Below are 16,300 nucleotides of genomic sequence, written 5' to 3'. Positions count from 1 at the left end.
AATAAACGCATCTTAGGGATTCATAACATGCACCAAACGACATCGATTGTAGTCATCTAGTAAATGACCTCGCAATTGTACTCGGCAATAAACACACGGGCGCTTCCCCGTGCCCATGGCGCACGGTTGAGTGATGTATTTTATCTTGCAGCGCCAACGATGCTCACCTTTTGACTCGATTAAGTGTGTATGTGAACGGGGACAAATTGGTGATTTAGCGCCATTCCCGGGGTTCCCCAAGCTGCTGCCTTCAAAGCGCAGCTTGGCAAAGTGTGGCCAGAATGTGACCGTGGTAAGGAGAACCTGCTTTCACTCAGGACTGTCCGCTTCTCTCCCGACAGGAGGTCATACTCAAGAGGGCCGCGGACCTGGTGGAGGCGCTCTACGGGATGCCCCACAACAACCAGGTGAGCGAGCGGGCCTCCCTCGGGCTCCGCGCGGCCGGGACCTCAGGCTCCTTCGTGGGATGAAAAAGCGTGAAAACTGTAAAAGCCCCTGCACGCGTCCAGTTTAAGCCATTCAGACACGTCACGTTGCAAAGCTATTCCGTTCTCTCTTCTTTTGTAAAATTTTTATTGCCTTTCCTATGGGATCGTTTTCCTTACGAGAAGAGGCACTCTGTTTAAAACGTACCCTTCCCTGGAAAAGTACTTCTTAAAGGAGGAGGAGAGTTGCTGGTGCTTTATTTTTATTCTTCAGGTTTTCAAGCCAATTGAGGAGGGAGAAGGGGGGGCTTAACGTCTTCTCTTAAAACATATAACAGGATCTGAATATAATTGTCTGCTTCTATTTCATACAGCAAGTCCACGTATAGGATGCAAGTTGCTCAGGAAACTATGAGTCTGACAAATAACTCACTCCTATTTTTGTGTCACCTGAATCAAGGTCCAGGGGACACAGTCGTACTAATACTTGGGGACACAGATAGTTATCTACCACCTGCCCTTCACTCCAGCAGGAGAGCCGAGCTGCAGGACATGTGTGTGTGTGCATGCGTGTGCGTGTAGCCCCCCAGTTCCTGTGTGTGCCTGGTGGGGAAGGGAAATCCCATGGCGCGGTCACATACTGTGAGGTGGTGCAGAAGGCAGGCTTTGATAATGGGCTTCCGAAGTCAGGCAGATGGGGCTCTGCAGGCCAGCTCTGCCAAATACATATATATGTATATATATTTAAATATATATCTTTATTCATTTCAGGGAGAGGGAGAGAGAGAAACATCAATGATGATTTTATATTTAAGGCGTCTCCTTAAGTCAGGTCTTCACCTCTGGGAGCCTCGGTTCCGTTTTATGATATGGGCGTGATGACAGTGAGACTAAACCCAGAGGTCTGCAGAGACGGGCGCAGAAGTGAACACAGTTCCACGGCGGGGAGCTGGGAGCACGGCCTGCGGCCAGCAGCTGGACAAGGGCGTTGCTGGGAGTGTGGTGGGGTGGCTAACGGGGTGCGCCTTTCACTTTCCAGGAGATTATTCTGAAGAGGGCGGCTGACATCGCGGAGGCCCTGTACAGCGTCCCCCGCAACCACAGCCAGCTCCCGGCGCTCACTAACACTTCGGTCCACGCGGGAATGATGGGCGTGAATTCCTTCAGCGGACAACTGGCCGTGAATGTCTCCGAGGCCTCGCAGGCCACCAATCAGGGTCAGGAGCCCTCTTGTCTCCCTCCCCTTTCCCCCGTCCCCTCCCAACCTTAAGCTACACCACCCTCCCCCTTTATTTGGCACAAAACTTATTTGTATGTACAAGTTTTTTCCCAGAAGGGGAGGTTCCTAGTTAGTGTGCATCAGACACTATTGTAGCACTTTGGTTCTAGCTGTTTTGTCTGGGAATCTGGTGGAGGGGGCTGGTGAGACGCGTGCACCGGGCCACCTCTGCGCTCCACTTCTCCCCAGAAACCGCGAGCGACAGACCGCAGAGGGGCCCAAGCGCGTCATCCGCGCCCCGGGAACAGGCACCTGTTAGCTTCAGGGTGCATCTCCCAGATTGGGATTTATTTCTGCTCCAAAATGACGATTTATAGGCCCTGCTAAGTATTTATGATCTCCGAAGACGTGCGCCTGGTGCTCGCTTCCCATTTTAATCACAGAGCTGGCGCCACCGACCCTGCGCATGAACCACCCGACCCCTTCCCTCCAGGGCGTGGTGAGGGGGGTAGAAAACAGCGCCTCCCCGCCCCATCGGGGCCACCACCCTCACCCCTGCTGTCGTCCCCACCTCTCAGGTTTCACCCGCAACTCAAGCAGCGTATCACCGCACGGGTACGTGCCGAGCACCACCCCCCAGCAGACCAACTACAACTCGGTCACCACGAGCATGAACGGATACGGCACAGCCGCTATGTCCAATTTGGGCGGCTCCCCGACCTTCCTCAACGGCTCGGCAGCCAACTCGCCCTACGCCAGTGAGTACAGACGTGCGCCCTGCGCTTCTGCACGTTTGCAGGCGGGGAGCTCAGCGCCCCGCACAGTGCGCGCCCTGCCCGGGCTGACGCAGTGATGCTGCTGCTGGCCCCCTTGCCTCCAGCTCACAGCGTTGCCCGCCGTGGCTCACCTTTCTCCCCACAAAGCCTCCCTAACACGGCATGATGATGTCATGGTAAGAACCCAAGGTGGGAGTCCGACGGAGAAGGGTCACTAACTGGTGGCCCTGGGCCACCAGTTGATCTCCTCTCCAAGCCTCAGTTTTCTCATCTGTAAAATGGGGAAGGAACTAGCCTCCACTCCATACAATTGTTGTGAGACTTTGATTAAAAAAAAAAAGGCATGCAATGAGCTGGTCCTGGTGCCTGGCCCATGGGAAGCACATTCAGTAAATCCAAGTACTAATCATAATGATGAAATGATAATAATACGAGGTGCAGGTGATGTAGCACAGTAACACCTGTCTAGAACTTAAACTCTCCCTTTAGGAATATGACTCGCTTGTTGGTTTTAGTGCCTTAAAACAACACTACTTTATTACCTTGCAACTCTAGAGGTCGGAGGTCCACAATGGGTTGGCAGGACTGGGCTCCTCCTGGAGGTTCTAGGGGGGAATCCGTTTTCCTTTGTTTTTAATGCTTGGAATTTTCCCCCTTTGTGTTTGATATGTACTTAAGAAAAACCAACCAATGGAAAAAAATTATTTTTTTCAAAAATCTGGCACAATAAACACACAGATGCACACACACACATATACACACAATAAATGTTCTTTGGTGCCTGTCTTAAAAATTTTGGTACCACATTTAGATTGCACCTAAAGAAAACCTCAATGAGCTGGTTACATGTAAAATGCCATGTGACTTTTCTCTCAGTCTCTCTCTGAGGTTTTTACATAGACAACCAAGTTCATCTTGGACAGTGTGGGTGACTGTTGTGTGAAGTGTGGCCAAACTTGGATGTTTGTAGAGTGACAGAAGGTGTGCTATTCAATGAAAGGATATTCATGATTTTTTGAAAAGAGTCTTGGCTGAAAATACTGACTATTCTGCTGTCTAGTAATGGAAAGTGGAGAGTGCTAGGCCTTTGAAAGAGGAAAGCTCAGTCTTGGCCTTTGGATGAACTTTTTCCTGAAAGCAATGCTTGGGGCCTTTTGCTTTCTGGGTGAGTTTTTGGGTTCAGTGTGTGTTAAATTTTTATATTTCTACTTTGTTTGGAATCAGCAGCTTGTTGAACATTTAAAGTCCACCGCCCCCCCCCCCCCCCCAATAATCTGCCTACTTGATGTCTGTCTGCTTTAGAGTCGATGTTAGGGGCCAGTTCCACATAGGTTTTGATTCATGGGAAGTTGTTTCCCATAGATCTATCAGTTCAGTGTTCTCCCATCTACTCAATCAGAAAATGTTTCCATCATGACATGAAAATTAAAAGGTGGCATTCTTAATTAAATCAATAAACTAATTGCTATATGGTAGCAATTCAATTTAAGGGCTTGGATTGCTCTGCCTTCTCAATCCTGGGCAGACACCAGGTGACTTCAGCCTGAGATTGTGTCTGTCAGACTGTGAAACTCTGAACACTTAATTTCCATTAATTGATTTCCTCAGTGCTCACAAATATAGTGTTAAATTCTCAAATAAGCTCTCAGATGGGATGGTTTTATCTGCATAAATGCAAATAAAACAATAAGCACAAATAAACACAAAGCCCAGCAGATTTGAATTTTCGCCTCCATAACAATTATTCATAAACCACTCATGTTGAAAAATCCCTCACAGAATAAAGAAAGTAAAAGAAGACATTCCACTGGTGAGCACACTTTCTGGGGTGCTGGCTGGTAACTAATAATGTTGTAACAAATGGGACTGCTTGACTGTGTTTCACCCCTTCCTCTGTTCACCACCCCCTCCAAATTCCCCACCTCTAAATATACATCATGATCACATTTGCCAACGAGATTAATTGCCTTCCTCAGTGAACCAGCAGGATTTCAAGTCTAGGAATATTTAAAAACCAAACCTCCAGTGCAGGAGTTTTGCTATTTAAATGGATGTTATTATTGAGCGTATTTTCACATTTAAAAATCCTAAGAGATGTGTAAAAATGCTGGCCTCATTAAAAGAAAAAGTAGAGTTTAGGAAATGTTTGTGGAAACTCTGAGTTTGGCGGCTCTTTATAAAGCATGTGGTGTGTTTCGGTTGTGTACCACTGAGGACTGATTGTGAGGGGTCAGGTTGCTTCCCCAATGGCCGTTGCTGCCTGTGACGGGTTTGATTCCCACTTCCTTACCTTTCTGAAGTTAGTAGGCCAAGGGTAAGGCCACCTCAACAGCCATTGGGACTTCGGTGGGCTCTTAGGAGGGGGCGCTTTCCCCCTGGCTCTTTTTTTCCTTGGCAGGGTAGTGTGGTAGAAAGAGCACTGATTGGGGTGTGGCTCCTGGCTTCAGCATTGCAGCTATGCCCCTTGGGCAAGTCACTGGACTGTTTTCGGAGTCTCAGCTTGCTCCGTTAGCTCAGGTGTGAAAAGCATGTAATAGGCCCCAACTTAAGCTTGCTTGGCCAATGGCATAAGATGGAAAAGATGTGAAGATTCTTGTGAATGATAAAGCAATATATAATATTCATAGCGTAGTGTGAGAAATAAAACAGTAGAAGGAAGTACCTAGAATTTGAATTAAGTGCCTGGGAATCCCTGGACAGCATTCAGACTTTTCCCCAGGAGATGAAGGTGCTAGCAGGTGAGTGGCTGAGAATACCAGTCTTGAGTGTAGACGGCTTAGCGTGCGCAACAATCTCTGTCTCCTAAAGTAATCAAGAGATAATTAGCAACTAGCAAAAGATGAAAGGCCAGGCTGAGAGGACTGTGGTTGGTAGAGGAGGTGGGTCTCCAATCCTCTTTCATATACTTAAGCAGCTAGGTGTTCTTTCTCTCTGAATTGCCAAAGACAGTTCTCCCCTCATCGATAATCCACACGCTCACTATTACTGACTGGGGGTATTTACATAAGGCTCCTACTTAGTGCTTATTAATTCACAGACATTTATGTACCACTCCTTGGGGGATAGAGGGAATTTGGAACGTTGACTGCAGTTCTGTATTAGCTACAAATGCTGCACTTGGCAGTCTGTGTATCCACCTTGCCGCCTACCCACTGATCTCTGTGTCATGGGGCATCAAGCTACAGTCATATCCTTAAGGAACCCATAACCTCATGGGGAAAAAGGGGGCTCATGCATACACATCACCAGCTGCCAGGGCCTGAAGTTGGAATCCTGGTGTTGCCTCCAGTCGCCCTTCTTCCTCACACCTCTCATTCCGGCAGTGACCATGCCCCCTCAGGCTGGCCTTCATCCCCAGCCCCTTTGCTAGAACCTCACGTTAGGTCCTGGAATGCTTTCCCTGACACCTCCTCTGCGAAACCTCTGGTTTTCTGGTTTCCATTCCCTACCTCTACGAAGTTGGCCATGCTCACTTTTGTTGCTATTTTGTGCTACTTCAATCCTTATAAGAGCACTTTGTTCCCTGACATGGGGCACCCCAGGGCCTAGCATGCTCCTGGCACATAGTAGACCCACAGTAAACACACAAGATCACCACCACCGAAAGGTAGTGCATACCCAGTGCTAAATGATGAAAGTGGACAAGCTCCCCAGAGTTCAGGGAAGGCTCATGCTGGAGGGACAGCCTGAGCAGGGAGGCAGGGTAAGGGTCAGCTCTGAGCCACCTCGTGTCGGGATGTTAGGAGAGCTGCTAATTTCTGCTTTCCCATTGCCCCTCCCAGTCGTGCCATCCAGCCCTACCATGGCCTCTTCTACAAGCCTCCCCTCTAACTGCAGCAGCTCCTCCGGCATCTTCTCCTTCTCACCAGCCAACATGGTCTCAGCCGTGAAACAGAAGAGTGCTTTTGCACCAGTCGTCAGACCCCAGACCTCCCCGCCTCCCACCTGCACCAGCACCAACGGGAACAGCCTGCAAGGTAAGCCCCAGGCCCCACCCGGGCCAAACAGATGCCCTCACTCCACCTCCCAGGGCCAGGGCCTGAAGCAGATGCCTCTCTGCTGCCGAGGGCACCAGTGTGGGCCTGCCTGCTTCTCTCTGCCCTCCTTTCTTCTGTTCTTTTGTGTTCACTCTCCATGGCCCTGGCCCGGCCCTACCCACCTCTCCTCTGCTGGTCTTGCCTGAGCAGTCCTCTTTCCAACTCCAGCAATTCTGCTCAGGCCCGGGATTTGCTTCAGAATACTGTTTCTGCTTACTAATGCCATCGTTTCTCTTTTCTCCTCTCTCATTCCCTGTGGTCGCCATAATCAGACCAGTCTTTTGTGGACTCTAGCAAGTTCTCCACTGCAGGGTCTCTCCCAGGACTGACCTTCTCCTGAAGTAGGTCACTCAACATTCCCTTCCTGTTGGCTGTGTCAGAATGAACGTGTGTGGGGTTGAGAATGGGGAGGGGGCGAGCCATGGCCTGATCAGAGCCCTGACATTAGAGCATCATAGACCAAAGGCCCAAGACTTACTACTGGCAACCAGAAACCCCACTAGAGTATTTGGGTTCATATTGTTCAATCTCTTCCCCATCATGGTATATAGAAAATAATGGAGTTACCAAGAGTTGAAGTGACATTTTTGTTCATTGAGAGAAAAAACCCCACTTTTAAAATGGGTCCACCACTTACATTTTTCTCATGTGCTGGCATTGTGTTGTGGTGTTGACCTGCATGACCTCATTTGTTCTGCCACAGCAGGGTTATGTGATAGGTACTCACAGTCAGAGTGCATGACTTCCAACAGCTGGCCCGGCAGAAGCTGTTTTCAAACTCAGGCTCAAAAATGCATCTCCTCTTTCCATCTCCCAAGCCCTTTACTACTCAGAGGAGGTAACACAGATGTGTCCAGGATTCCTAAGGCAGCTGTCAAGAAATAACATCAATTAAATAATCTGCTACCATTTATTGAGCATGGAAGAGGCACTTTATCTTAATTAATTGCCACAATGTCCTGATGAAATACGAGCACTATTATGAGCTCCATTGTACAGGTGGTAAAACTGAAGCGTAAGGAGAATACCTGCTCACAGCCCTGGCCAGTACACGCTGGGGGTGTGCTCCTAACCCCTGCTTACACAGTCCCCCACGGTGCCTTCCTTCAGTGGCCAGCAGGCTCACCTTCACTGATAGGGGTCAGCCAGGGAGGTTGGCAGGGGTCAGGAGGGCAGCAGACTCACTTGGGACTTCTCAGCCCTGTTTCTTATGTGTAACTGTATGTATGTTTATTTATACTCATACACATGTGTACTCTGTGCCAGACACTTTATATTGATGGAACCTTACATCGATTCTCCTGAAAACCCTGTGAGGTCAGTACAGTCCTCACTGTATAGATGGGGAAATTAAGGCCCACTTTGCTCAAGGTCACACAGCTAGGACTGATGGGGCCAAAACTGAACCCACACCTCGTGATCCAGAAGGGCTCGGCCAAATGTTTCTCAGAGCCTGCTGGCAGGTCTGCCCAGCACGGCCCAAGCCTGTGGCTGATGGAGCGTGCCTGTGCCCCTCCCTCATGCACACACTGGCAGAGCTGTCTTCTTGGAGGGAAAAGGAAGGTACTCTGACTGTGAAACTACATCTCAGGCGATATTATTCATGCTAGGAGATGCCCACCCCCACAAAGGGGTGCCACCCATTCATGCAAGTCTGGCTCTTTGTAGCTAAAAATAATGCTCTGTCTCCCTCAGTACACCTCTGTCTGGCAAACTAGGGATAAACTGCTCAAGTGAACATAACTCATAATGGATTTAAGTAAGGATGAAACATATGGAAAGCAGAAACCTGCTGAATGTGAGCTGCCAGGCACGGCCTCCGTTGAACATAGAGTTGGCGTCAGGAGCAAGGTGTAATGGGGCTTGTGATCACAGCTGAGAGGCGGTGCTCGGGAGGCAGTGGCTCTGGGAAGGTCGGCAGCTGTCTCCAGGCCAACAGTGACTTAGGTGAGCAGCAGCCCTTGGGCCAGGCCGAGTGTCCTCCCAGGCCATGCAGACCAGGGAGGGAGAAGGGTCCTGGACTTGGGAACATCTGGTTGTGGAGGAGTGTGTGTGTAAGTAATGATGAGGTGGCTTCAAGATGGGGACACATACACCATTTGTGCATTTGTCCCCTCCCAGGGTGTTTCTAACCCAAGTCTGCACAGATTCCAAAAGCACAGATAACCCCCACTTCTGATGACCAGCCGCGTCTCTAAGATGCAGAGCGTGAGGGTTTGAGGGGTGACTCGGGAACACACTGGCTGGATTTGCTGTTGTAAGGACACTGCCCTTTCCTCCTGACTGAGCACATGCCCAGGAGATTCTTTCTACTGGTTTTTGTTTTTCCAAAACTGTCACGGGCCAGACGTCCCTACTTTTTGGGGGGTGGCGGTAGAGGTATGAGTGGAGAAATTAAAGTAAATTCTGACGCCCCCCTCCTTTCTGAAGCCACCCTCCTCCCTGCTCCCTGCCTGCTCCACTTGCAACCATGACACCCACCTGGCGGGGGCCCTGCGCGCCCTCGGCACACAATCCCAGCGGATGGGCCGCTCCGGTAACTCCAGGGAGCTCCTGCTTGGGGTCTTGGGTCTCCCTGGGAGAGGTGACGGTCTGACTGTGGGCTCCTAGAACTGGATTTAGAAAGTGGAAGATGAAGTAACGCTTTAGTTCTAACTTCTATTACAAACAGGACACAGATGGGTTCTAGACCTGCAGGTATGAATCTCTAGTGCGCTGCATCCCTCCTCTTTTTCAACGTCACAGTAGCCCCTACTCCTTCCTTGGACCCACCTAGTTGAGGATTGTGATCATTAAGACAGGACAAGTGACAAAGGAAGAGCTGGTGAAGCAAATTGACTATGTAAAATCAGCTTAGAGGTGACACAGTTAGGCGGCTTCAGGATTTTAAAGGCCTATTACCTCCAACTACCACGCTGCTAATTTCACCTCATCTGGTGTTTTTGTTAAGCCAACTCCTTAAAGACTTTCTCCCCAGTATCCCTCTCTCAGCCTCCACTAGTGACTGCAGCCTCACATGATGGAGATGACCATGGTCCCAGCCACTAACATGCGGGGGGGGCTTGATCCCAGCCTGGCTTCTGCATCCTCTCAACCTCCCCACCACCCTCTGAGGTAGGCTGTTTACTGTCCCCACTTTACAGATGCAGAAACTAAGACTTAGAGCCAAGACAGCTTATCGAGTGTTACGCAGCTAGCAAGTAGGGGGAGCCTGGGGCTAACGCCCAGGCAGACTGACTCCATGCAAAGCCTTATGTGCTCTGGCCACACTATGCCAAGCCACTGGGCCAGGCCCATGTAGACTACACAGTCATCACCTTAAAAACTTTCCCTGTATGAAGAGAAATGTAACAAACACCACAGTAAAAAGGGCAGGTCTGCCTGAGGGAGGCTGGGCTCCCCGCTGTGGAGGCTCAGAGGGAAGGCTAGGGAGAGCGCAGACCAGCCTCAGGGAGTGGCTGTGAAGGGCAGGTCGGATTCGGGCACAGGGACGTGGAGGAAGGGGCATTGAAGCACATGACTCTCTGGCTCAGGTGCGAATCTTGTGCAGTTGTCTTTTTCCTGATGCATGTGTTCAGTTTGTGCAAGATCTCCCCTCATTCTGCTCCTGGTGAGCTCCTTATTCTTACTCAGATGGTGGTTCAGGGAAGGCCACACTCTGCCTTGTCATTCCACAGTCCCCCAGCCCTGCAGAACTTTCTATTTTGTCTTGTTCTTACCCAGATGTGGAAACTGTACTGAAAAAAGCACTGCCTTTCAAGCCCATAGTCTTCTGAGCTCTTGTCACAAGACGTGGTCACTCAGCTGCCGGGAAGGATGGCAGTCACCTCGGTCTTGTGATGACTTGGTCCGTGTGGCCTCTGAGAGAGTTGTGTCCTCATGGAAATCTTCATGGGCCCCACTTGGGCAAGTTGACGTGCCAGCGGCATTTCTGGAACATTCCAGGCTTCAGACACCCATCCCTCTCACCCACATAAGTAATCCTGAGGATTGCAGCACAGATACAAGAAAAACAGCTCCCAGTAGCTCTGGGAGGGACCCTGCAGAGAGGTCTGTTTATGAAAAGGCCTCTTTAGAGGTGTCTGAGCTCAGAGGCCACAAACGATGATCTTGTCCCAAAATTCACTCTCAGTAAGGGTTCTGCATCTGGACTTTAGGGAGTCGCAGGTGGGACACAGGGAGCTGTAGCCCCTGGTGTAACATGCAGAGTTCTAGGTGTAGGTACACAGGGGCCTTCTGGAGAGAGGCCCATGGCTTTCCTCAGACTTCCAGAGACATCTGAGGGCCAGAGACGGAGAGGCAGGGAGTGTGGCAGACCAAAGCCACCCACTAGATACCCTCAGATACGTTTGTTTGTTTGATTTTAATTATTTGCTAACCTATGTAAACTGAGCTATTTATTTTTTTAAACCCACACCTTTACTTCTCCTGAAATAGCTCAGACCTGGCGGCTGGGGGCAGGCCTTCCTGCACAGCAGCATTTGGCGGGAGCTGAGTCACTGGCCCCTCTAAGGAAAGTGTGCCCCCGGGGGAGCCACCTCACGCCCCACTCAGGGCATTCGTCCCAGCCTGGCCTCTCGGGGCGCTGGGCTGTGCAACCCCGGCATGCCAGATTAAGAAGAGCTGTTAGCTGTGGACTAGCACCTCAGTTAGCCTTGTGTTGTGATGCTCAGCGTGGCCCTAGTGGAGGTTTAGTCTAATTATTCCAACACCACATCATGCCAGGTACCAAAACACTGCTTAGATTTTTTTTTTAAATTCTGGACATCCAAATGGGATGTTTACAGGCCCCGACTGATCAATCTTGGCTGAATCCACTGACCTAATTAGCAGGAAGCTTGTCAGTTTTCTACTTTGCTTTACATCCTATTGACGCTGCCTGATTACCTGGCTTCGCTGTGGGGGGACTGCCCTTTAATGCCGGGCACACAGTGGATTTTGGTGGGAGGCAGGAGGAGACGCTTCTTTCGCCATAGGCTAAGAAAGGCCTGCCTTTACCAAGGCTGCCTGCACCCACCGCCGGCCGGCCGGGGTGGAGGGGTCCTTAGGGAGGTGGAGGGTGCTGACCTGGCACAACGCAGGGACCTCCTCCCCCTCCCTACCCCTCCCTGGCCTTTGGAGCTACGAGCATCTTGAATTCTCAGGTTAAGGCTTGGATTGAAATACCGAGCTCCCTGTTTCAGTCAAATCTAGGGCTCATTTGAATCTTAGGGGAGCTATGTTTCCAACTGATCCCAAATCTTTGGGGGTTTAAGCTGGTCTGCATTTGGCAAGAGACACTTCCTGTTTCTAAGAAAAATGGCTTTTGAGGGCTTAAGAAAAAGACTCCAGGAGCTTTTGGACTGCAAAAGGGCTCTTGCAAAACAACATTTGGATGATTTACGTGTAAATGAATCAGAAACATGTGGATTAAATTTCCTTGTGAATACAGATGGGTTTAAAAATTAACGGAAAAAGTGTTTGGCAAAATACTTATTTTTTTTTTAATTGAGTCTAAAATGTCAGGGTGGGGGAGGGGAAGCACGCGGTGTGGGGGGGCCCGAGGGCTCAGAGCCCCACCCAGCTTCCCTGTGTCTACTGCAAGATTGGGGTTCATTGGGGTTCAGTTGTTGTGTGTGTTTTTTTAATGGCACATTCCTCCAGACATGAGATTTGGGAAATGAAGAGGGTCACTTCCTAGATGCAGTCATCACTGACAAGAACAATTAATTTAAATTTAGAATTGCCAATAAAAAGAAAGCAATGACTTTCTCTGCCTGACAGCACGCTAAGCCGTCACTGGGAGCCAAAGATGGCTGCTGCTTGCTTCTCATGTAAGCATCTCTCTCTCCCTGTATTTCAAAGTTGCCACATTGTATTAACCGTGTTTCAGACATCCCTTTACTCCTCATATCCATCACGTGAAGTGTGCTGGATGGCCTGATACCTATTGGATATCAGAGGAAACAGCCCAGAGAAGTTAAACAACTAACCCAAGGTCACACAGCTAGGTTAGCGGCAGAAGGGATGGGTTAGAAAGAACAGCAGCTAATCTCTGTTAGGTCTTTCTGAGGAGCGGAACCCAGGCCAGGCACTTCCCTACGTAATTTTACCTAAATCTTCCGCACCCTAGCAGTATCTCAGCATTTGCAAATACCAATTAACTGCATGTTCTAGCTGGGGAGGCACGGCGACCTCAGGGGGACACACTAAGCAGGGAAGCCAGAGGTTGGACCCCGGTCTGTCGGATTCCATGCTCTTCCAAACATTCCGTGCGGCATCCTAACCCTGGACACTTGGAGAGATTTCTGATCACCCCCACCCCCCTCCCCAGGATCTCGCCCCAGCTTTCCTAGGCTGCAGATCTCTAGGGGCAGGTTGAGACCATTCTAGAAGCCTGAGGGCAGCAGGGGTACCGGAGGCACTCTGGGCTTTCATGCACCCCTGCTTCTCCTCCTCCCCCAGGCTGCCTCCCAGCGTCACAGGCCAGGGACAAGGCCTGCCGCAGCTGCCTCGGCCGGGCACGAGGACAGAGCGGGCGCTCAGGCTGCATGCAGGGGCTCAGCCGTGGAGCTGGCAGAGGGCACAGGGCGACCTGCGGCCTTCTCAAGTGCTGGCAGCCGGGACGGACTAGGCATTCATTCTATACTTTGGAAGTAAAGGGGAGAGGAGAGAAAAGAGCGACGACTTGAGAATTCTCCTTGTTTTGCAAGGTTTGGGCCTGTGACTTCCCCAACGGCATTCAACCTGTGCCGCTTTCCAGGGATGTTTTAAAACGGAAATCAGACTCGGAGGGATGTTTAGACTCTTCTGCTCTGTTAAACACACATACAGGGGCTGGCACATTACCATTCTTAATGAAATACATGTATATTTTATACAAAGACTCATCCCAGGGAAGGTGGGGGCACATCTGTGGCCAGCAGTCAACCCCCTTAGGGGTGTGTATTTTTATTCCATGGTATTTTTTTGTTTCTCAGTGAGAAGTTTGGAGGCAAAACCAATGACTCTCGTCTTCTCTTTCCACAGCGATATCTGGCATGATTGTTCCCCCCATGTGAAAGAATTGCCTTGAAGAATTTTGTTAATGAAGAGGTTGGATTCTGCTACAGAGAGTAATCTGATACAAGTCCCCGAGTGGAACTTTTAACTCAGGCCTTTTCCAGAGGAATCACAATAACTGCAGATTTTTAAACAAACAATATCACCGACCTTGCGAGTACTGAAATTGGAAGGGATCTGTGAGTGCAGGGTGTTGGTTAGAGTTGTACCTCCCAGATGTTTGGGGGATATATTTATTCTGTGTTGATAAGAGCAAATCCTCTTTTCCTTTCCACTTTTTTTTTTTTTTTAAAGCTCAACTCTGCGGTCATTTGTCTTTTATAAACCGTAAAGCTGTATACAAGGGACACTATAAATAAGACCCCGTGTTTTAATTTATGACGTTTTTAAAGCTGTGTAACGGGAGAATGAAGTGATATTTACAGAAAAGTTAAAAAGAAAAAAAAAGAAAAAAAGCCAAAAAAGAAGGAAAAAAAAAAAAAAAGCTTGTATGGGACAGAATAGGAATGCCAGTTAGATTTTTTAGAAAACTAAGAGTCGGCTTTTGCGCCTTAAAGCATATCAAATGGTAGTTAGCTCAGACCGTGCATTTTCAGTATCTAACTTACCACGCCACCCCTTAGCAGTGCAAGCTTATTTCTCTCTTTTATATCTTTGTCTTAAGTGACTGTGTAAATAAATGCAGCCTGGAGAGTTAAAAAGTGATGTTAAGTGATCACATGTTTCCCTTCAACTCAAGAATCCAGTGCCTCTAGACAGATTGTTAAAACTGCATATTTAAACCTGATACCATTCTCGCTTTTAATTATGTCAACTTCTCCGGAAGCTCATGGCCTCTTGAGAACTTGGTGGCACACAGACCGTGTGAGAATCTCCTTCAAATCTTTATGGAACAGGGTCCAGGCACAGAATTCCACACTCTGCCCTCCAGCTGTCAGGCCAAAATCCCTCCTCCACGCCCGCCATTCACAAGGTAGACGTTTACTCGTCCTGGACGCAGACGTCCCACCCGTCCCCGCAAAGCCCGCGAGGGCCCGGTGGCAGGTATTCCCCAGCTCCCTCGGAGACAGAGAGAGGGGCTCCCTCCGTGGACCCTTACATTTGTAACAGTAGATTAAAAGAATAGGCGAAGTGCTTTGGAGTTAAGAGTAAAGGAAACTGGGAGAAAGGAGAAGCAGGTTGAGACCTCCAAGACGTGGTTTTCTGCTCTACGGCAATTTTTGCTCTCTTTATCTGGGAAGTGTTCTTAAAAATAAGAATTGATAGCAAAGATGCAGCGAAGCTATGAGGATGCATTTGCCTGATATATTTTTTTTTCTTTGCTGTTGTGTTTTTGTATGTAGTTATAAATACTGTAGATTTTTTTGTGATTTTTTTTTTTGCCAAAGTTGTTGTTCTATTTATACATTTTAATGTCTTAAGACAGTTTTTCAATATCACAAAAAGGTTTTACCGCGTATTTTGCAAAGGAAAAAACAGCTCACTACCTTTAGCTTGCACATACTTGCAAAGTTAATTAACAAAAGGCTTTCTGTTTCAAAGGGGATTTTGTAAAATATCCATATAAATAATGTATTTATCTTTGGAATTTGTACATTGCTTTCCCTTCTTCCTTTCCCTCCCACCTCCAACTTATTTTATTGTGTATGTTTGCTATGTGAAAAAGTGCGTATTTGTTTGGTCACCTACAGTTGTATTAGCTGTTCCAATGTGATTTTTAAACATTTCATTTATAGTTATTTTTAGTATTGTTTTAAACCATGCTTCAATTTTTTTAAATTTCCACCCAAAAGCCATTGTCTATTTTTGTATTATTTGTAAGTTAAGAAGTTTTTTCCAATATATGGCAAAAAAAAAAAAATAGTAGCATATTATTCTTGTAGCATTTAGTTCTGTAGAGTAAAAAAAAAAAAAAAAAAGATGTATCCTTTGCTTTGGAAGCTTACAAAAAAACAAACCCTAATGCTGTTTTACTCTATTAATATGCATGGAATCTCTCCCTCTGGAGTGACGCATTTTGTGCATTAAATTCGGGGGAGAAACTTCATAGAAATCAATGAACATTCTTTCTTAAGTCTGCTTGTATATTTCCTCTGTCTTTCACATAAATATAAACCAGCAGATTGGATGCCTTAACAATGCAAATCATACTCATTTCACTTGTACATTGTAAGTGTGCACCAGAACTGTCAGTCATCACTAACATTATAAGAAAAAAGAAAAAGAAAAAAAAGAAAAAAAAAACAAAGAAATCGAAAAGCACAAAAGAACTGTTTTGTTACCTTAAGACAATGTAACTTTTTCTAGTAGAGCAAGAAATTTACAACAATGCTGCAACTGTGCATGCCCCCATATGGATTTTGCAATGGTTTTCACTAGACTGTCAGAGTGCGATTTTTATGGGTTGGGGCGGGTGGGGGAGGGGTGTCTCGGGAGGGAAGGGAGGAAGGGAGGAAAGCTGATTTTTCACAGTGAGAAATAATAATGACGATTAATAATAATAATAATAAAAACTGGAAAATGTAAGCAAGGTGGACGCATTGCTTCTCGGTACTCAGAAAGGTTGTCTGAATTCGTGCGGTAAGCGCTGGCCTGAAGATAGGTAGAATTTAAAGCCATATTTTGTCTTGGTGAGCCCCTTAACTGTTTGTGAAGGAACGGTGGGCCCGTCGAGGTGTCCGGCTCAGACCCTGACAACAAACGCCACCCCTCTGTCAGCCATGAGTAGCGGTTAGAACTTTTCTTGAAAGTCCAAAGAGCCTTTAAGATAGGTTTTCATTTGTGTTTTGTGGCCTCTATTTA

The 16,300-nt window shown here is 48.0% G+C and overlaps 1 protein-coding gene across 4 annotated transcripts in view; it reads left to right on the top strand.

The window, feature by feature from the left end:
* Positions 1 to 13,930, top strand: part of EBF1 (EBF transcription factor 1) — a 368,046-nt gene extending 354,116 nt beyond the window's left edge. For all 4 annotated transcript variants that reach the window (XM_081137080.1, XM_081137079.1, XM_081137078.1 and 1 more), the window contains exons 12-16: positions 342 to 407; positions 1,465 to 1,642; positions 2,223 to 2,402; positions 6,203 to 6,397; positions 13,466 to 13,930. In XM_081137080.1, the coding sequence (XP_080993206.1) occupies positions 342 to 407; positions 1,465 to 1,642; positions 2,223 to 2,402; positions 6,203 to 6,397; positions 13,466 to 13,497 (651 nt within the window). In that variant the 3' untranslated portion in view covers positions 13,498 to 13,930. The remainder of the gene's footprint in view (positions 1 to 341; positions 408 to 1,464; positions 1,643 to 2,222; positions 2,403 to 6,202; positions 6,398 to 13,465) is intronic.
* The last annotated feature ends 2,370 nt before the right edge of the window (positions 13,931 to 16,300 follow it).

Source organism: Miniopterus schreibersii (genome assembly GCF_964146895.1).
Source record: "Miniopterus schreibersii genome assembly, chromosome: 4".
Taxonomy (NCBI): Eukaryota; Metazoa; Chordata; class Mammalia; order Chiroptera; family Miniopteridae; genus Miniopterus; species Miniopterus schreibersii.
This window is presented reverse-complemented; position numbering and strand designations above follow the sequence as displayed.